Below are 21,421 nucleotides of genomic sequence, written 5' to 3' on the forward strand. Positions count from 1 at the left end.
CATTATTTTATGTCAACTGTTTAGCGTCAAAACCTTCAAAATGCATTAAAACGTTTGACAAAGCATCTTTTATTTACTTTTTTTTTAATTAAAAATCAGGTAATTAAATTATAGTTGTTTAAAACAGTGGTTTCTTTATGCTGTTATTTGCAATCAAAGTTCATTTTCTTTGTGTAAATGTGCATGTCTTGAAAACACAAGTATCTGTATTACTTTTACTAGTTTAGAATATGCATTTCTAGCTTTTGCACTGTCATCAATTTATCCCAGCTGGAAACACCATTTTTGTCATAGTTTATAATGAATTTTCTATAGATGGAAACAAAGTAAAACACATGGAAAAAATGTTTACAACTCTCAGAATTGTCCAACTTCAGTCTTGTGGACGAACAGGGGATCGCATGTGAAACTTAAAGTTAAATCAAGTTCAAGCGACAAGTCCTCATCCCTGTTATGATTTGAAGGTCACTGTGTTTAAAAGGTATTTCTTCAGACAATATTTGTATCAAACATTGGTATGTTAATATAGGCTTGGCATGCACTCAAGTCATTATAAACAGTTTGGACATTTGAGGGGTTTCATAATAGTTCAGGTTGAAAAATTATTTAAGAGTCTATCTTATATTTGTCTTTAAAGGTTCCATGTACTACTAAAATGGTATACTAATTATGCCTACCATGATCAAGTATTTATTATTCTAAATACATATACAAACATAATAGTTTAAGTTCATTTAACTAAGCAAAGTTTTCTTTTTTTTGCTTTTCTTTTTACAGGATACAAAAAACAACAGCTCCCATGACCTGTCCCGCAGCCCCCAGAGCCTCAGTGACACTGGCTATTCCTCTGATGGCATCTCAAGTTCCCACAGCGAAATTACTGGATTAATTCAGGAGGAGGAGATGAAGCTTAGTGAGAGAGGAATTATTGGACGAGGTTCCCCACCAAGCCCCTCTGAGATCACAAAGCTGGAGAGTTCCATGAGGCCGTTGCTGGAGAAGAGCTTTTCTGAAGAGAAGGCAGATAGAAGAGGAAGGAAACACAGAGACAGAGACTTGGATGATAGGGGGAAGCAGCGTCCACGTTCCTTATCAATCCCACCAGATGCATATGACTCTGATGAGGAATTAGAGGGCATATTAGAGGAAGAAGAAAATGTAGTAGACTGGGAGGGTAAGAGAAAAGAAGGGAAGGATGAAAAGAAAGAAAAGAAAAAAAAAGAAAAAGAAGCTGAGCCCACTGAGATGACCGACGAGGAATTCATGAGAAGACAAATAATGGAAATGAGTGCAGATGAAGACATTGAAGAGGAGGAAGAGATGGAAGAAGAAGATGATGAAGAAGACGAAGGATATGGCTACCAGAAACCAAAAAGGAGCCACCACAAGCATATGATATCAGAATCGGGGAAGGAGAAGAGACGCCTTCAGCATCACTCCAGCAGCTTTGAGGAGGAAACAAAAAGTTCTACCGATGTCTATAAAGGCTCACTGGAGGAGGGTGAAGAAGATGTGATGGCATCACAAGGGGGCTTGAGGCGCTTCAAAACCATTGAACTCAACAACACAAATAGCTACAGTCGAGATATGGAACTGAACAATGAAAATGACTTAAGCCTTGATCGAGAACCAGAGCTAGAGATGGAAAGCCTAACTGGATCTCCTGAGGAGCGTTCTCGGGGTGACTATTCTTCAACGCTGCCACCCACATCTTCTTCATATGGTTCTGGGCAGTCTCCTACATCCATCTCGTCAATGGAGGAAGACAGCGATAGTAGCCCCAGCAGAAGGCAACGACTGGAAGAAGCTAAGCAGCAGAGAAAAGCACGACATCGTTCTCATGGCCCTCTACTTCCAACCATTGAAGACTCTTCAGAGGAAGAGGAAATGAGAGAAGAAGAAGAGCTTCTGAGAGAACAGGAGAAAATGAGGGAAGTAGAACAACAGAGAATAAGAAGTACAGCAAGAAAAACTAAAAGAGATAAGGAGGAACTGAGGGCACAGAGGCGAAGAGAGAGATCCAAGACACCACCCAGCAACCTTTCACCAATAGAGGATGCTTCACCTACAGAAGAGCTAAGACAAGCAGCAGAGATGGAAGAGCTTCATCGTTCCTCTGCTTCTGAATATTCCCCACAAAGTCTGGACTCGGAAGCTGAGGGGTATGAGTCTAAACTTTATAAATCTGGCAGTGAGTACAATCTCCCTACCTTCATGTCTCTATACTCGCCAGTGGAGAAGTCCTCCACAACAACCACCACCACTGCACCATCTTCAACTTCTAAAGCTCTGAAGAGTGCTGAGGAGGTTTATGAGGAGATGATGAGGAAGGCTGAGATTCTACAAAAACAACAGAAATTACAGCAGCAGCAGCAACATGGAAGACATGCGCCTTACTATGAAGAGGACATCAATGGACAAAATTATGATGATGACTATGAATATGACCAAGATCAAACAGGATATGATGATGACAGTGCAGAGAAAGAAACAGATATCTATGAGGAGATCAGACAAACATCTCAAAACATCACTAAGATGCAGCAGGCCACTGATGAGCAGGTAGATATTGAGATTGAAAGCTCTTACCCAGAAAAACAGCTCTTAGACACCAGCTCAGCCTTTGCTAAACTGCTGGAGCAAAGCAATGCTCTCTTAACTCCAGGGACCAGCCCGACCCAGATCTCAGCTCCTGTTTCTTTCGCAGAGACTGGGGGCCGGATACCTGACGTTAGAGTAAGCCAGCACTTTACCTCAAAGGATGGACACAAAGACAAAATTAAAGGCCAATCAGGAAAGAATGGGATAACTCCAGCAGTAGCTGCTACCACTATTGCAGCTTATGGAGTTTATGCCAGAGATGCAGTAACTCTTTCTCAAACCGCATCAAGCCACACTATAACTTCTACTCAATCCGACGTAACCCGTCGGCAAACAGGTAGTGGTGGCACATCCTCATCCACTGTCTCAAGTGTATGTAGCAAGATTGCAGAAATTACTCAAGCCTACAGTCAGAGGGAAGTGCTTACCAGAAGGGTTGGCGAAACAAGAGGTGTCCAGGTACGAGAAAGTTCAACGTCCTCTGCTGAGAGGATTATTGAGCCACGTTCTCCCAAATATACTACCTATTACAGAAGTACAAGTCCTCCTCTGTCTCCTTCACCGCCACCACCACAAAGCCCCACTCGGGTTCCTTCAAGAAGAGCTACTGCAGAGTTTTCAACACAAACACTAAACTCAGCATTGCGAATGGAGTCTGGTACATCTGGCTCTACTTCTCCAGTTATGGCACAGGGAACTCAAACACTGCCTCGATCTGTTTCTCCTCGACTCTATCGGCAGCAATCTTCTCAGGATGCTTCATACTCTCCCCCCACAAGCCCAGCAAGGCCAATGACAGTGAATACTGCTACTTCTCCCCTATCTTCACCTACCCGGTTCAGCCGCCAGTCAACATTTGAGTCCTATTCTCCATGTGGCAGTCCTCCAGACACACCACCATACCAACAGTCTCCCACACGGAGCTTCTATCGAACACAAAGAGTGGAGAAAGTGAATGTCGGAACAAGTATGGTCACCACAGCCAGCATATACACCAGAGGGTCAGTCTCAATGGACAACATCTCCCTCTGTAGAATATCTACAGTCCCAGGCACATCTAGGGTAGAACCAGGGCATTTGATTCAAGGTGGAAGTGTTGTGGACCTGAGAACAGCCACTAAGCCTGCTCCTATAATTATGACTGACCAGGGAATGGACCTCACCTCTTTAGCCACAGATTGCAGGAAATATCATGGTGGATTAGAGAGCCATAGACACTCAACAATTGTACAGCCACTGATTATGAACTTGCACACCCAGGAGACCACCACACCAACCACTGTGAGTGTTACTGTGGCTGCATCCATGTTTATGACACAGCCTAAGCAGCCAGTTGTTTATGGTGATCCTCATCAAAACCGAATAGATCTAGGACAGGGCATGGGATCAGCAGTGTGTCTCTCCCACAATAAATCACCTATTTCCCCTCCAATTGATCCTGCAATACCTAAAATTGATGCCAAGCTAGAAGATCTTAGCATTCAACAGAGAGAGCTTCAAAAACAGCAAGAGAAGCTGCAGAAACAGCAAGAGATCCTTGAACAACAACTACAGCAGCACCATCAGATGCAACAACAGGTCTCTACTCTAAACAGGTATAATCTTGCAGGCCAGATTTCACCTTTACTTAAAAAAGACTTGTTAGTTAGCCAAACTAGCACAGCATCAACTGTGGTTAGTGCTGTGTCACCTCTTATTAATCCTGAGCTATATGGCACTGGTCCTATTGAGCTAAAAGGTAAACCTAGTCCTCCAGGTTTGATGGTAGGAGGTAAAACACCACATAGTATGGTAGTGCAGATGGATGGAGGAATGGAATTAAGCAGGGCAGTAACTCAACTTGTGAAGGTAGAACAAGGACAGGATGCTGTGGATTTGACAGGTGGACAAATTACAGCTGATAACCAACCAGCTTGCTGTGATGTTGTTTATAGCCTTCCATTTGGTGGAAGTTGTGTGGGTGTTCCAGAGAAAGATGGCATAAAGCCACCATCAGCCCCACCTATTGGCTATGAGTCTGAACATGAAAGGCAACCTGGAAGATATCATGAGTATCCAATGGATGCACGAAAAGCCTACACATTACCTTATCCTGGTAAACTTCAGCCCTCAATGTCTGATACCAACCTTGCTGATGCCGGGCTACAATCGTACTATTCTAAACTAGAACCCCACCTTCAAACATCAGGGGAGCCTGCCATGGACCTCACTGCAATGAAACAAAGCTATGGAGGTTATGTGGGGATGCAATATGGGTCATATACAGATTTGCGGCATGGAGGGGACATAGCAACCCAAACATTGCCCATAAGAAGATTTAATTCCTTGTCTAACATTAGCTCAGATTATGGCTACTCTGCTCGTGACATTGCTAACTTCCAAGAAGCTAATTTGGCCCAGTACAGTGCTACAACCGCAAGAGAGATCAGTCGAATGTGTGCCGCACTTAATTCAATGGATCGTTATGGAAGCAACCCAGACTTGGTACAATTTGGCAGCTTGGGAAGAGGTACTGGTCCAGGAGCCTCAAGGCTTGCAGCTGGGCTAGGAATGAGACAAAATCTCTTATTTGGGCTTGATGGAAAGCCAATTTCTCATGGTCAGGCACTGGCCAACCTTATCAATGCCAGACAGGCAAGTCTAAGAGCGATGTACCCAGCTGCTATACGATCTTCGGATGGAATGATTTATTCCACTATTCAGACACCCATAGCATCAACCCTTCCTATCACAACTCAGCCTGCATCTGTTCTTAGACCACTTCTGAGAGGCGTGTACCGGCCATATGCTTCACCCAACTTGACACCAGTGCCCCTTTCCAGTCTTAGACTACCAATGAGCCCCAGAATTCCTTTGACTGGGCCAGCCCCTGTCCGTTATCCAGCACCAGGACTTCTTCAAACAACTTCAACCACTGCTACCACCACTGTTGCTGCAGCAGCATCAGCACCAATAGGACCCCTAGCTTTTGTGACAACAATTCAAGATGAGCCAGTCTACCTTGGCAAGGGTGCCAAAGTGACATCCTCCTCAGCAGAGACTCCTCTGATCCAAGGAGCAGTTGTCATTCCATCTGAGCCCCAGCAGCAGCCAATAAACCTGTCCCAGGCACACCTGAATACCCAGCAACAACAGCAAGAAAAACCAGGGACAATGACACAACAGCCGCAAGCTCCTGCTACAAGCCAAACCTATCCATCCTCAAGCCCTGCACTCACTCATGGCTATCCCCAACCCCCTGTAGGCCCTTCTGTCCCCACTGCTGGCCTACCCAGTGCAGGTGGTCTTCCTCCCTTTCCTCCACCAGGTGCCATACATAAGGAAGGTGAAACCGAGGCAGAGAGGCTGCATCGACAGCAAGAGCAGCTTCTACAAATGGAGAGGGAGCGTGTGGAGTTGGAGAAGCTCCGGCAGCTCCGGCTACAAGAGGAGTTGGAACGGGAGAGGATAGAGCTGAAACTGCACAGGGAGAAAGAGCAGATGCTCGTGCAGAGAGAGTTACAGGAGCTACAGACCATCAAGGAACAGGTAGAGGGAGAATCTTTAGGTGTAATGAAGAGTTTAACCTATGTTGCTGTGTTGTCTGGTGACATGTGGGCAATGCCTTTGTCTTGATTCTGCTTTATTTATTTATTTTTTGTGATATTTGTCTATCATACTTTATTGTATGTTATCAACGTTTTGTGCATTCCGTGTATATTCTCGAAAAATCTAATTTAGAACAATATGTATTTGGTTCAATGTATGCATGACTTTTTAATGCATGTTTTACTCAAATGGGACAACTTCTTTGTAAATGTTTGTTTGGGTTTCTGTTTAATACCCTTTTGTTATCTATTCTAAAATCTATTTTTATACAACAAAGGAGAAATCAAAAATCTGTCATAAAGGTTGCTTTAAGTCTTATAATTTACCTGAACATTTTTTTTATTTCAGCTTAAGTTAGAAACCAACAGAAGTTGTTCATGCATGGACACATTTTTAGTTGGAATCTGTTTTGTTGGGAACTGATGGTGGTGCTTAAATATTGTCTTGTGCTTCCTATCTTGGTTGATTTGTTGTATGATGAAAAAAGGAACTTGAACATGGCGTAATGTTCCAAATGACGTTCATTTAGCAAAAAAAGGAAAAAAATATCCAAATCATTTGTAGAATATACAATTGTGGTTTGTAAGCGAGTATTTATATGTATAATTAATATGTTATATAGAGAATATGTTTTGACGCTAGTCAGAGAACTAACGCAACCGATGTCTTCTTTTTTTTTGATAGAACAAGCAGTTGAAAATCTTTCAAGTTAACTCTGTAAAACAGGTGTGGCAGCCTTCCTCCATGATAATGAATCAGAAATGGAATGTTTACTATGCATCCCATAACACACAAAGAACACAAAAAAATCCCAAACCCCTAACTTCCGCCTTTTGGACACAAATGCCATCAAATGTTAAAAGCATTACTTTACTGGTAACAGCAATTTACCACTACATGCTGCACTTCATTTAAATTTCACTTCCCTTTTTTCTTGTTTTTTCAAGGTAAATAACCCTTTCAAGGTAAATTACTAACTTGGAAACATTTTTAAAACTAACCCATTAGCATAAGAGAAATCTCATGACATCTTCAGCTTGAAGAACTTTGCAAACTGTGTTGCATCTTTAAAGTTTATTTCAAAAGAACTGATCACTTTTTTGTTGTTCTATATGCATTCTTCATTTTTTTTGTTGTCGTTTTATCGTTTCCTGTCCTTATTACTTTCCTATATTACCTCTCCAAACCCCTTTATTGAGTTCTATCTGTATCTTAAGGTCCTTCAGCATCAACAGCATGAACGTGAGAAACAACTTGTTCTGCAGCGGGAGCAGCTGGCTCAGCAGAAGGCCCAGCTCGATCAGATCCAGTCTTTGCAGCAGCAGCTCCAGCTTCAGCTAGAAGAGCAGAAGAGGCAGAAATCAGCACAGAACATACAGGTGAATGTGACTTTTACAGCTGTAGAACTTAACTTGGCAAACTACCTCTTGTAAATAATTTTTTGGTTGACTGTTTTTAATCAGGAATGCTCAAAATTTATATACAGAACATTTTCTGGATCTTAATGTGAATCAGCGCTAGAAGTTGAACTCCTCCAATACATTTCATGTAATTGTGTTTTTCCCTTTTTGAACAATTCTGCTGACTTAATCTCTTACACAGCTATCACTCTAAATAAGGTTACATAAACACTGATTTTGATGTTACATCATCTGTAACAATGGAAATGTACCCAACTTTGATTTTGTTTTCTGTGTTAGTATTTTATCCCTTCTCCTTTTTTGTGGCTGTTTTAACATCAAAATATGAAATGAAATTTGGTTCAGAGCCTTTTTCCTAAACCAAATGTCATTTCTTTAACAGCTGGATGTGAACGGAGAGCCGTTGCACCCTTACATAGACTCTCAGATGAGCTCCCGTTCCCTCCCCAACTCCTCCTCGGAGATGTGCTTGAGAACGCAGGAGGACCACATGGAGGCCAGGGCCAGCATTAGGAAGCACAGCTCCATGAGCAGGTTAAGCAGAGATAATCTGGATGGAGATGGTGTGGTGTTCTATGGCTCCCCCCGCAGGATTGTGGATAGCTGTGTGCAAACTGATGACGAAGATGGAGAGGAGAGGTATGTTTCTGTTTGTAGGTGGGTGGGAGTATATGAATACAGTAATAAATCTTTGGTGGTTTATGCTCAATTCTGCAAAGTGGAAATATCAAATCTAACTTTTTTAACCTTTAGCAACCTATTTTAGTCTAGTTAGTTAGTTTTAAGATATATTTATGAAGTTATGTCTACAGAGATTTCAAAAAAGAAAACTTATAGAAGACTATTTGAACCCCAAATATTAATTTTTTGGGTCAGAAGAAGTTAATTTTGTTGATAAGTACAAGACCAATTATTGCAAAAGGAATTCCTCAAATCAACTTTTTTTTTTTGGATGATAATAAAAAAAAAAAAAATCCCAAATGATCTATATTAGTCCAAAAACATGAGCAAAAAATAATTCAGCAATAAAACATTAGATAATGTATCACTCCTGATCAGTACACATTTCTTTGGGAAATTTAGACTGAAATGAGAAACTAATAAACTCGGCAAAAAATGACATATTAGAGAATCTTATGTGTTAAAATGTTAGGTAACACTTTATATTAAGATTCCTTTAAAAGCTGTGTTAACACATTAACAAGCATTATAAATGAATTTATAGGGTGTTAGTAAGATATTTTTTATTTACACTTATTAACAGCAGCAAAGGAAAATTGTACATGAAGAATTTGAAACATAAACTTCTGGAGGTTGAAACATTTTTGCAGGATGGTTCCAGTCACATTTAGGGTTTATTTTAAAATCAACACTACAACAGAAGGAGGCTTGAGCGATCTGGCCTGCATGGAGCTTTGACCTTTTTTTAAAAAACAAAATTAACAACTGTGATAATGTCCAGCTCATAATTCTACACTTATGTTAAGGAAAGCATAATAAAACATAAGTACCCTTCTTTTCCCACTTACCAGGTATATGATACGTCACCGTACTAGGAGGCGCGGCCGCAGCGTTGACTGCTCCGTGCAGACAGATGACGATGAGGACAAGGCTGAATCAGGACATCCCGTTCGGCGAAGACGTTCCCGTTTCTCCCGGCATTCTGAGTCAAGTGCAGCTGGGAGTAACTCTGCCTCGACAGCCACCTCAGCAACTGAAACCAAAAGTGAAGCACCCAAGATGGTTTCCTCCAGCATTGCAATCCAGACCATCAGGGAAATGTCCTGCCAGACTGAGGTGGAACACTTAGGGAGAGTTTCCCCGTCAATCCATGTGACAATGCCAGATCCCAACAAAGTAGAGATCGTTCACTACATTTCCGGTCCTGAGCGGACACAAAAAGGACAATCTCTTGCATGTCAGACTGACTCAGAAGCCCAGTCACAGGGCGTTGTAGCTCCCCAGCTCAGTGTACCAACTACGATCAGTCCCTATTCTTCCTCCACCAGTACTGGAACACAGCAGTCTGGTTCTTCTGACATGTTGACCCAGCAACGCCAACAGCAGCACATCTCAGCCAATGCTGCCAAGTTTGAGCGACGGCGGCCCGACCCACTTGATATCAACTATCAGCCACACAACCACCTCCACAATGAATCCATCTCCAGCATCATCAGACAGTCGCAGACAGCTCCAAAATCTCCACAGGTCCTGCACTCGCCCGTCTCGCCAGTGTCCCCTCACCGCCTGTTAGAGGCCACTTTGTCGAGTGAGAGACTCAACAAGGCCCACGTCACACCGCAGCAGAAGTCCTACACAGCCGAGTCCCCACAACGACACCCATCAATGCCCCGACCAATCAAGTCTGGCCAAAGGTCCATGTCGGACCCAAAGTCCCTTAGCCCCACTGCAGACGAGCACACCAAGGCTAGACTGTCCCTGTACCAACAACAAGCATTACAGAGTCAGGTAAAGCGGTTGACACCAAAGTACAAAAATGTATTTAAAAGTACCACAATAATGTTAAAAAAAGAAAGAATAGTGTACAGGTAGTAGTAATCTATGCAAATTAAACAATGATCAAATTCACCACCAGCAAAAAGTTGGCACAGTAAGATTTTCTTTGAGTATAAAATACCATGAGGTATTTTTTGGAAACAAAATACCCTAAAATACATAAAACACGAGATTCTCAGACAAGAAAATAGACCACAGTATATTTTATATGGAGAAACCATTGACTGTATCTTACCGGTACTAATAGAGCGGGTTTTTTTCTTTTCTAACACAATTTGTGAAGTTTTGCGCTAAAATTTCTATATTAGTCATTCTGGCATTTATTCTTTTTAAGGGCCCTATTTTGTCAAAAAGACATTACCTTCCAGGGGATAATAGTATAATAGTCTTAAATTAACAAGTTATTGACAATGAAATTGTCAGGGAATCTAATTTACTTCAATATATTTTTATTAAATAAACTAATATAAATATATTCCACTTGGCATCTTTTTTGTGCTGCCATTTCACAAAGCTTATTTTATGTTTGGTTTTATATGTAGTTTTAATTCAGTCAAACAGAACAGAATTATTAGTAAATGTCACTGCTTTTGTAGAAGAAGTGACTTGAGTTTTTTCTCCTCAAAATTCTTTAATTCACTCGGCTAAACTGATTTTAGAGTTCTGTTTTGTTTGAATGTTTTAACTAAGACCACAAGACCAATGCAAGAATACCTTTGACTACGGTATATTTAATGAAGCCATGCTGTTTACTAGTCTTAAACTGTTTATGAGCTACACTTTATCTTGTTGGTGGTTTAAAAACCTATTTATTTGGTTACATATTTTTTTAACCTATACTGTACACATATGAAGACTTAATTGTCAGAAAGTAATCTTCAATGTGTGGCTATATATTTACAGGACAAAATGCATATTCATCCATAATTAAACTTATAATTAGAGCAAGTTTAGAAAACGCAACTTTAAATGTTTACAAAAGTGTGTCATTCGTATTTATTATTTTGCGTGTGATATATGCTGTTCTTGATATAGAGTAGCAAAACAATCATAACAAAAGACAGCCTTATAGTTGTTGATCAGTCCTTTTTATCCTGCTTTTTACATGCAGAGTATTCTTTTATTTTTATTTATTCTTATATTGTAGAAGTTGTCACATTCACATAAGCAGGCATAATGAACGACAACATATATAACATAATGATGCATTAATTAACTAAAAGCAGAGATTTACACTTTGAAATAAAGCACAGGCGAAAATACTACTAAAAATTAACTGGATATTTTTTATATATTAGGAATAAACTGCTGATTTATTTGAAAATGGCATCAGTTCCATTCTGTGGCCATGCGATCTAAAGCCAAAGCAAAAGTTTGTACACCATTTCTTTTTTTTTTTTTTAATTTTCTTAAAATATAAATGAATCAGTGTATTGTCTTAGTCTATCATATAAATTTATTTTGCAAATATTTAAATTCCAAATTTTCCACAGTGTTCGTTCTTTCTCTATAATTTTCTTCTGCATAAAGTATATGGTGCCTAAATGCAATGGGGTTTTTTTCGAGGTTGTTTTTATTATTTTCAGATCATCTCAGTCTTGAATATACAAAAAAAATCACTCTAAATAATAGATGTCAGAAAACTGTAGTGCTAAATAGACCTATAGTAAGAAACTGTATTTATTTTTGTTACATTGGCGGGCAATCATTTCAGAAAATTGCAGAAAATATCTTCCTATTTTTGTGCTTGTTGTATTTTCTAACATGAACTTCACTTCTGTTTTCTGTTGTCCTCTGTTTGTCTACGTGTGTCTCCTTGTCTTCCTTGTATGTCCCTTATTTTTGTGCCTGTTTCTTCACTTCTTTGATCTCTTCATGTTTTCGAGTTATTCTCCTTCCTCTTCTTCTCGCTCTTCTTTTGGTTTGTTCTTCACATATTTTGTTCTCCCATTTCCTTCATCCACTTCTTCCTTTCTCTAAATTTGTTTTCGTTACATTTCGGTTTGTTTAATCTCTCTTTGTCCTCCATCTGTCATCATCTTCATAAATCACCTGTTATACATTTATTACCGCCTTTTAATGTTCTTTATAATGTTTTGCTTTATCTTCACATCCATTTGCATTTTTGATTTTGATTTGTATTTATTAAATCTTGGATCCAACATTTCCTAAACTTGTTTTTAACCATTGCTTATCTTTCCCCCATTTTCACAACATTGTTGTACCCTATCAAATGTTCCTGCTCCTCCTACTTTCCTCTCGCCAAATATGATTTCTTTTTCACTCCCCATAATTTCCAACTCCTCCGTGCTTTCCTACCCTTTTCTCTCCCTCTTTAGTTGGCAGCCTTACAGCAGAGCTCACTGCTTCGAAAGGTCAAGCGAACCCTGCCCAGCCCTCCTCCAGATGAGACTGCTCCATCAGCTCACATGCCCATGATGACACCTGTCCTCCAACAGGCCTACCTGCCCTCCATGCCCAGCCTTAAGCCCAGCTCAAGGTCTGGTTTAGCCGCCAAAGCCAGCCTCCTTAAAGATTTGACTCACGAGCTGAAGGCAGTCGAGCAAGAGTCCACTAAGCTACGAAAGCAGCAAGCTGAACTGGAGGAGGAAGAGAAAGAGATTGATGCTAAGTTGAGATACCTTGAACTTGGAATTCACCAAAGGAAAGAGACACTGGTTAAGGAGAGGGAAAGAAGAGATATCGCCTACCTGAGATGTATGGGGGACACTCGGGATTACATGTCTGACAGCGAGTTAAACAACTTGCGTTTAGCAGCTGCAGCTGCTTCACATGAGACCAATGGACTAGTTACAACCAGACCAAGTACTGCTCCCCTTAGCCAGTTTTCCAGTGAGCTCAGCATGGGGGGCCAGTACCCACCAACTTCATCCTTCCTCTCTAGTCAATATCCCCAGAGTCAACCGGCAGCACCATCTCAGCAATCAAGTGCTCCATATCAATCATCTACATTCAATCAGCCTCCCTATCCAACAGTATCCCAATCACAGGCATTGCCACAACCCACACCTCTTCAAAGCCATGCCCCACCTCCTGGACCTTCTTACCAGTCCCAAACATCATATCCATCCCACACCTATCCTCAAACTCAGCCCCCATATCCCCAGACAGACTTGGGAATACCAGCAGCACCTCAGCCTCAACCAGGACCCACAGGTTTTGGACCTGCACCCCCTGGTCAGCCCCCATACCCCACCCACAGCTCACCTTATCCTAGTGCTGTGTCCTCCTACCCCAGCCAGACAGCTCCATATCCTGGGCAACCACAAGCTGATATCCTGACAGTTCATCCAGGAAGGCCTAGGCAGACCTCACTGGCTGATCTTGAGCACAAAATGGCAACCAACTATGAGACAATTAGCAACCCCACAGTTGTGGTGACAACAACTGCCCAAGATGCTACCTTCTCAAGTGCACCTCCATCCTATGGTCAATACACAGGAACAACAACCATGGCCAGCTCCTATGGGCCATATGGCTCTGCACCTGTCTCCAGCAGCTATAATGGATACTCCACAATGCCACCCAGTACCTATGGTCCATATACTTCCGCATCAGTTAGTACATATGGCCTGTATACTACTACCAATGCTAATACTTATGGCTACACCACCACTACTGCCAGCTCCTATGGACAGTATCCGTCCACAGTTTCCAGTGCCTATGGACACCCAGTTGACAGCCCTTCCACCTACAGCACAGCAAACGGAATGTATGGGGCTCCTGGCTTAGAGCAAAACATTCCAAGAAACTACATGATGATTGATGATGTAAGTGAGCTGACGGCAAAGGATGGGCTGGGCACAACAACAGGGGACATGATGCATCATGGCGGCGGTGGGCGTTACCAGGGCGACATCCATGGCCACAGCAGCACCACTGGCAGCACGGCGCGTGGGGGAACTGGCAGCTCTCCTTACGGCAGGGCACCTGAGGAGGAAACAGCGATGCAGGATGAGCTGTACGACCACCATGGCAGGGGTAAGAGCAGCTACAGGCACGGACCCCTAGGGGGCAGCAGCAGCGTGAGCACTAGCATGGGTGGGGGATTCCCCTTTTACTATGACTACGACGGCAAACATGGCAGCATCCGCTCTGGGGTACAGAAAAACGTATTCTCCAGAAGCCTCCTGGCTCCTGCTGTCATGTCCTCAAAGCGCAGCAAGCACAGAAAGCTGGGGAGTATGGAGCAGAAAATCTCAAAGTTTTCCCCCATTGAAGAGGCACGGGATGTGGAAACAGATCTGGCCTCCTACTCCTCAACAACCGGTGGGGCATACCCTTCCTCTAACATTCGAGGGCGTCAGCTGATGGAGGATTATGGCTTTAAGAGGAGTGCTTACGAGGGCGGCAGTGGCACCGCTCATGGTAGTCGCTACTATGGTATGATGGTGGATGACGAGGATCGGATTTACTACACCTCCACTGGCCGTTCTCGTTCCCATGGCTACGGCATGGACAAAATCTCAGCCAAAGACTACCATGGGCATCGCAGCCGATCCTACGAGAGAGACGACCGCTCCTACAGCGCTGGCCACAGGGGGCGCCACCCAACCAGACAGTACTCTGAGGAGGAGAGTCCAATTAGCCCCTTGGGGAGGCTCATGAGTTCTGGGCGATCTTCAAGCTTAGGTCCCGACCCGTATGACAGTCGCAGCAGTAGACATCCTTACTATTATGGACAATATGGTTCTAGTCACTCGCTGCCAGATGTTCAAGACCACATAGGAGACCTCCCACGGACCCATGTCTACAAATCGGATGATACTTACATGATAGATGATAATTATTGCGCTGTGTCAGACAGTGAAGGTAAATGTGGGAGCTGAATTCCCACACTGTCTCACTATCTATTATTACTCCCACCGTTTATCTAAACATCCCCCACCCACCCAGAAGTTAGGCTTATCAAAATGAAAGAAGCAGCAGTAGAGACACAGAGATAGATGTTGCATGCCAATGTTTTCGTCTTCCCAAGACTGCTGTCTGTCTGCCTGTTCGTCCATTCGCCAGTCCGTCCAGTTGTCTGTCCAAAACTCGCATGGTTTCTTCTGAGTGGACATAATATTGTTCACTACTGTCTGAATCCAGTTGCACAGAACAGATGCACTGTAATTTGTTTTTTGTCTTTTACAGGGTGTTACTGTTGTGGCCTGTATGCTATGTTTATGTATTATGTTTAAGAAATCTGTGTCTACACTGCAAAACTGTCCTTTAATAAATTATTTTGACCTAATCTGTTATATCCTCACTGAAATAAATTACTTTCTCAAAAAGTGTAAAAAAAAGATGTTGTCAAAGCAGTTGTTTTTGCTGCATACGTTTGCTGTATTTGTCTGGTCTGTTAATTGGTTGAATGAAACAAAAACCCAGCTTGCAGCAGACAGTTTTGCTGTGTCATACCATGTTCTCTCTATTGTTGTGTATTGTATCATGTAGACCTTTAAAATTAGCACTGCATGGATGTAAAACTATTTTTTTTTGCCTTTCTGTCTTTCTCTTTCCCACCCACCATTTTCTTTTGCATGCAATCTGTCTTCCTCCCGCCCTCTTCCGTCTTTCAGCCTGCATGCCGCTGTCTCCACACGACATGGAGATTGACTGTGATCTGCTCTCGGTTTCCAAAGCCTACCATCTGGGCCAGGAAGAAACAGACTGGTTTGAGAAGCCACGCTCCAGTTCTCGACACTACAGCGGCCACTCATCTGGGAGGAGTCGGCACAGTGTCAAACACACCTATCATGATTATGATGAGCCTCCTGAGGAGGACTTGTGGCCTCAGGATGAGTATGGCCAAGGAGGGCGACACTCATCTTCCCGTGACCACAGGCATCATGGCAGTTCTAGCCGCCACTCGTCATCACGCCACTCTGATGAATTAAGATCCACAAGGTCTTCTAAAGGGCATCCTAAAGACCCTTTGATGCGTCACGACCCCTCAGGACGGTCGTCATCTTCAGGAAGGCGTGGTGAGTCAAGGTCTGGGGGGTATCACTCTACTGACTATCGGGATCCATCAGGACACCATCATGGCCAAAGGTCCTCCAGGCAGGGAGACCCGCACAGGTCCTCACGCAGCAAATCCCAAGGTCCGGTGGACATGCAGGGCCAACCACCAGGTATGCACTTCTTATTACACTATTGCAAAAAATCAAGTAACTTCAGTTTAGAGGTTTGGAGATATTTAGAAAACTGTGCTGCAAAGAACAGAAAAAATAAAGTTAACTTATTGGCTTGGCACTTACCAAAAACATAAATTTATGTAGTCTTAATAGTCAGACTATTTGAGATAAAACATTAAAAATTCCATAAGTTAAAATCTACAAATAGGCATCAGAGCAATTAATAATGTAAAGTCAATTATTTGCTAAGAACTAATACTAAGACAAAAACTAGCAAAAAAGTGCAAGAGTTAGCATAGGAAAATCTGCAAAAAAAAGGAGATGAAACTGGAAAGCCATCCCAGTGGTCTTGAGAGTAGCAAAGCATCATTGAACATTTAATTCCAACCCCAAATGTTTTAGACACTTAAAACAATTGTGTAAAACCAAATCTTAGTATTGTGTCCAGGTTTATAAACAGTTTATTTTTTCATTCAGGCCTGTTTGTGTGTTTTCTAAAGTAGCATTATTATTACACTAAAAAGCGATGTGGAACATTTTTTAACCCTCAATTATTTGTACTAACTGGCATTTTTAGAAAGAAACAAAAATATCCATTGAAATTACTCTTTATAAACACACAAAGCAAAGAAATTAGTTGGAATCTGTCCATTATCCCACAAAAATGTTGGATCTTCTATACATATTTGTATATGTATAAAACAGATACAAGAAAGGCTAAACAGATTTAGAGCTGTTTAAGATTTAAACCCATCCATTTAGAGCCTAAACAGCAGACTCTAAATGAATGAATGATGTTTTCCAAAGCTCCACACAAAATGTGTTTTCAGTGCTACAGTTCAAAAAAGAAAATTTATATTATCAGTTTCATCATTTTATCAACATTGCAAACTCTCTTAGTCAAAGAGTTGCTTTTCCTGCAGTCACCTCATAAAATAAATAGGCTTCATTTTTTATTTGCCTTTGTTTTTAAGTGTTGAACCCTGTTGGTACAGATGATCTTCCAGAACAATTGAGAAGGAAAACGAATCACAGCAGCATTGACTGCAATGAGAACACAAGTCTACACATTTTTTGTTATTTTGTACAGTGTACTAACTGACCTTAAACTCCATCGACTCCTCTGGTGTTTTTTGGAGAAGGTTCTATTTTGGTAAAAAAAAACAAAAAAAAAAACATTGTGCAACCTTTATATTTACCTCCTTTTTTCTCCATGCAGGCTCCTCCAGATCTGGTAGCAGCTCTGTGCGGGGTCAAGGGTCTGCAGGTGGGCCTGCAGGATCAGGGAGACAAGGTGGGCCAGGTTCTCAGACAGATGGAACTCAAGGACAGAGGACGCCGCTCCAGCAGCAATCCCAAACATCCGCCAATAGACCGGGTCAACCTGGTACCATGACAACTACTGGGCCTCAGCAGCAGACCCCAGCCCAAGGACAAGGCATGGGGATGGGAGTGGGCCTGGGTCAGGGTCAGGGTCAGGGTCAGGCCAAGCCAGGACAGATGGGACCAGCAGGTGGACCGATGGGCCAGGCTAGGCAGACAGGTCCAGCAGGAACCACACCGTCATCCATGGTGAGCAAAAGAGAGGAGAATCAGGACTGAAAATACAAAATAAAACGATGTTGAACAAGCAGTAACATTTAACTCTGTGACTATCGATGATTATACAAAGAAATCTACAGATATCCTTTTTTCCACAAAAAAAAAATAGATTTATTCTTATATATATTCTACAAACCCTTCCGTTTGTTAGATTTGCCCTGCAATTAAAAAAAAATAGATCAAGGAAATGTCGTTAATGGAAATTTGTTTACTGGAGCTTGAAGGACAATTATTTGAATACACTGAATTCAGATTAATTTCTCTTTTCAAAGAAAAAGACTCAGAAAGACAGAAATGAAATGATGGCTTGTTGGCCAAATGTATTCAGCTCTCCCTGATGCACATTTCTCTTTTTAGAAAAGTGCAACAGTGATGGATATTGGGAAAAGCCTGGTTTGCATCTCTTCTAAAACTGTACTTACTGTTGCTGCCACAGCAGTTCATCTGTCAGACAGTAAGAGCAGAGTTACACTGAGCCGTAATCAGTTCACATTGATACAGGAAATGTCAATACTCCCTAATCGACGAGTCTCTGAGTCTGAGCAAAGCAGAAGCTCTGATGTGAGGAAACTGGGCTCAGCCGTATAAAGTTTTGACGATTTCTTGATTCAGGCAGAGTTTCAAACCTAACAGTCCCTGGTTTGAATTCCAGCTCATCTTTTCTGTTTGGAGTTTGTATTTTTTATCTTTTTTTATTTTTTTATCTGCCTCCAACTGTAAACATCACGAGTCATTCGCCTCTGTCATTCGCTGCAAATCTTTTATTACATTGCAAGCTATTTGTATCCAGTTTTGTTCAATTACTGATGCAAAAAGAGAAAGCTTTTACTTTTGTATGCCCTTTGAGGCTAAAGGGTTAAAAAATTTAACTTTAATTATAAAGTTTAGATTAACTGGTAATTTTTCTTAATTTAGAAGTTGAAGGTTTTACTCGTCTTTGTTACCAATTTTAGCTTGAATACATGAAGATTTCAAACCAAGCTCCAGATATTGAAGATCCTTTCCTGTGCAGCAGGAATCCTCGGTCTGACAGCTAACAGAGCTGAAACGCATCATTCATTTAGTCAACAGTCAGTAAACTGTCACAACACAAGCAGCCTTCTGTGCCATTTTCAATCTCTCTGTCCCTCCTCTGTGATGCGTTCTGCTCCCCATCCTACTCTCTCATTCAGCTTTCTTTTGACTAAACACATCAGTCCTGTGTGTGTGTGTGTGTGTGTCATTTTGAGATTACATAACACTTATCACTTTAACTCTTGACATCCAACTGTTTTACTGTAAATAGAAGCTAAACGATGGGCGTTTCTCTCCGCAGACGAAGATCGAGACGCCTCCAGCAACAGCTATCGGCGCAAAAGCTGCACCCATCATGGCCTCAAAGACCGCCGGACCCCCACTAACAGGAATAGGTTCTGTACACCCACCATATATTTACATGCTTTCACATCATCTTCTGTTTAAAAAAAAAAAATCTGATTTATCCAACAGTTTTGTGTTTTTTTTATATGTATATAATCTGAGATTATCTGCAGTTAATCTCATAATGGGGTAAAAAACAGAAGGAGTCACATCATGGTCAGGGATTACCCTCTGAGTGCCAAGATGCTACATAATTAGTTTTGGAATTTGGTTTTGAGATTTTTTTCTTAATCTTGGATCGTTTTCATGCCCGAATTACTTTTACCAAATAGGTAAATTCTTTAAAAACAAGAAATATTCCTGTTTTTCAGGGAGGAAAATAAGCAAACAGGAAGTCTACTAGACCAAATGATTAAAAGAGTAATGAGATGCAGACGATTATGCCATCTGAACAGCAGGGGAGGAAAATATTCATGCAGTTATATCTACTGCTTTCTTTAAAAAAAAAATAAAAAAAAATAAAATAAATTAAAACCTGTTATAGCAGAATAAATCCATTCCTCATTCATTAACAGAGTTCCCGCTTTTATTTCAACTACACTGACTCTTCAACTCTCTCTGTCCTTCACTCCTTTTGGCACTCTCCCCCTCTTCATCTGCTTTTTTGTCCAGGCTCCAAGGCGGCTCCTAGACCCGGAGGAATTGGCAGCGCAGCGGCCGGTCAGCCGGGCATGGAGGGAGAAGGCATGTTTTCAAAGATCCTGCCTGGAGGAGCCGCAGAGCAGGCTGGCAAACTGGGAGAAGGTAGAAAACACACAAAAAAGCATTCTAAATCTATACTTATTTATCACTTAGAAATTGATGTGTACTAAAATGTTCTGATATTTTCCTACTTTGAATGCATTACAAGGCTGTTTTTTCTACATTTTTGGTTCTTTTATTCCCTACAGCCATTTCCGGTTTTGGCAAAAAGTTTACCTCTCTCTTCTGAGGTAACAACATTAAGGTGTGTCTGCTTTATTATTTTGTCACACTTTCAAAAAAAAACAATAATTCTCAGATAATAAATCAGTCATTGAACCAACGGTGCCACATTCTTCGCATTTTAAGTGGAGGTTAAAAAAGCTAAAAGCAATTTTGCTGCTTGCCCAAGTATGAAGTAATCAGAAGCCGGCGGTGTTCTGGTCAATGATTCATGAACAAAGAGCTCTAAATACATTTGACCGTTTTTTGGGAAATACTTGGAGTAAAAATACATTTTGAGGTGGTTCCACTTCAAAGGCTGCTGCACCGCTGAGGGATAAACACATCTTGCTCATTGGCTCTTGAAGGGCAGCCTAAACTGATTTATCCATAACAGGCAGTTTGTGAAGTGGATGTCTTTATTGTTTAGGATTTTGTTTCCTTTTCCTAGTTTTAGTTCAGTTCTTTAAATGTGACTTGCGTCATTTGCAAAAATCACTTTTGGTTTGATTAAATGGGCAGGAATGTTTGAGTAAAAACAAAATGCTAAATGATGAAGTTTGCATCAAAGAAATGCAGAAAAATCTTTTTATTTATGGCACAGTTTTGTTCATTTTAAATGAAATTTGATCAGTGTCCAATTTTATTACACCATTAGGGTTTACATTTATTTCTGACAACACTAACACTATATTCATGCTTTTGCAGGACTATTAAAATATAAAAACAAAAAAGTGATGAGGCCTCTTACCAGAAAAACCTGCAAAGTTTCCTCTGCTGATTCTTTACTGAGAGAGAAAGAAAAAGAGAGAGGAAAGCGAGAGCAGAACTGCGTTAACTGGTGAGTAACAACTTTTATTACTGAGACAGAAAGAAAAAACAATTTCAAGCTAATAGCTTACTTTGGAACACCTGCAGGCAAAAGTTGTTTTCTTTCCCTTAACTTTGCATTTGGTTGCATAGAAATTAAAAGGCAAATGAGAAAAAGGTGGATGTCACAAACAGTTGACATGACAAAATCCTTTTTTATTCCAGGATGCTACTAGTATTTGGATTGAGGCGTCTTTATGAATACAAATGATGCACATGAAAGCAATAGTGGAGGTGCATCACCCTGAGTAACTTCTTCAGTTTGACAAATGCTTCATTCAATATACTTTTTTGTTTTTTTATCAATTCTACTTTTATGAATTACGATTCCTCCCATGCTGCAGAGCATTTGTATCT

General features: G+C 41.2%; 1 protein-coding gene across 6 annotated transcripts in view; it reads left to right on the top strand.

The window, feature by feature from the left end:
• The window catches only part of bsna (bassoon presynaptic cytomatrix protein a), an 89,305-nt gene extending 69,069 nt beyond the window's left edge, over nucleotides 1–20,236 (top strand). For 2 of the 6 annotated variants that reach the window (XM_078949580.1, XM_078949581.1), the window contains exons 4-14: nucleotides 778–6,129; nucleotides 6,874–6,915; nucleotides 7,407–7,568; nucleotides 7,993–8,249; nucleotides 9,143–10,079; nucleotides 12,467–14,960; nucleotides 15,776–16,267; nucleotides 17,490–17,842; nucleotides 19,188–19,281; nucleotides 19,904–20,035; nucleotides 20,182–20,236. In XM_078949580.1, the coding sequence (XP_078805706.1) occupies nucleotides 778–6,129; nucleotides 6,874–6,915; nucleotides 7,407–7,568; nucleotides 7,993–8,249; nucleotides 9,143–10,079; nucleotides 12,467–14,960; nucleotides 15,776–16,267; nucleotides 17,490–17,842; nucleotides 19,188–19,281; nucleotides 19,904–20,035; nucleotides 20,182–20,222 (10,356 nt within the window). In that variant the 3' untranslated portion in view covers nucleotides 20,223–20,236. Of the gene's footprint in view, nucleotides 1–777; nucleotides 6,130–6,873; nucleotides 6,916–7,406; nucleotides 7,569–7,992; nucleotides 8,250–9,142; nucleotides 10,080–12,466; nucleotides 14,961–15,712; nucleotides 16,268–17,489; nucleotides 17,843–19,187; nucleotides 19,282–19,903; nucleotides 20,036–20,181 lie in introns of all 6 variants that reach the window. The other 4 variants (XM_078949582.1, XM_078949583.1, XM_011476825.3 and 1 more) reach the window with 4 other exon arrangements.
• The last annotated feature ends 1,185 nt before the right edge of the window (nucleotides 20,237–21,421 follow it).

This window comes from Oryzias latipes, chromosome 7, assembly GCF_053564925.1.
Source record: "Oryzias latipes strain Hd-rR chromosome 7, Olatipes_Hd-rR_3.1".
In the NCBI taxonomy this organism is placed as follows: Eukaryota; Metazoa; Chordata; class Actinopteri; order Beloniformes; family Adrianichthyidae; genus Oryzias; species Oryzias latipes.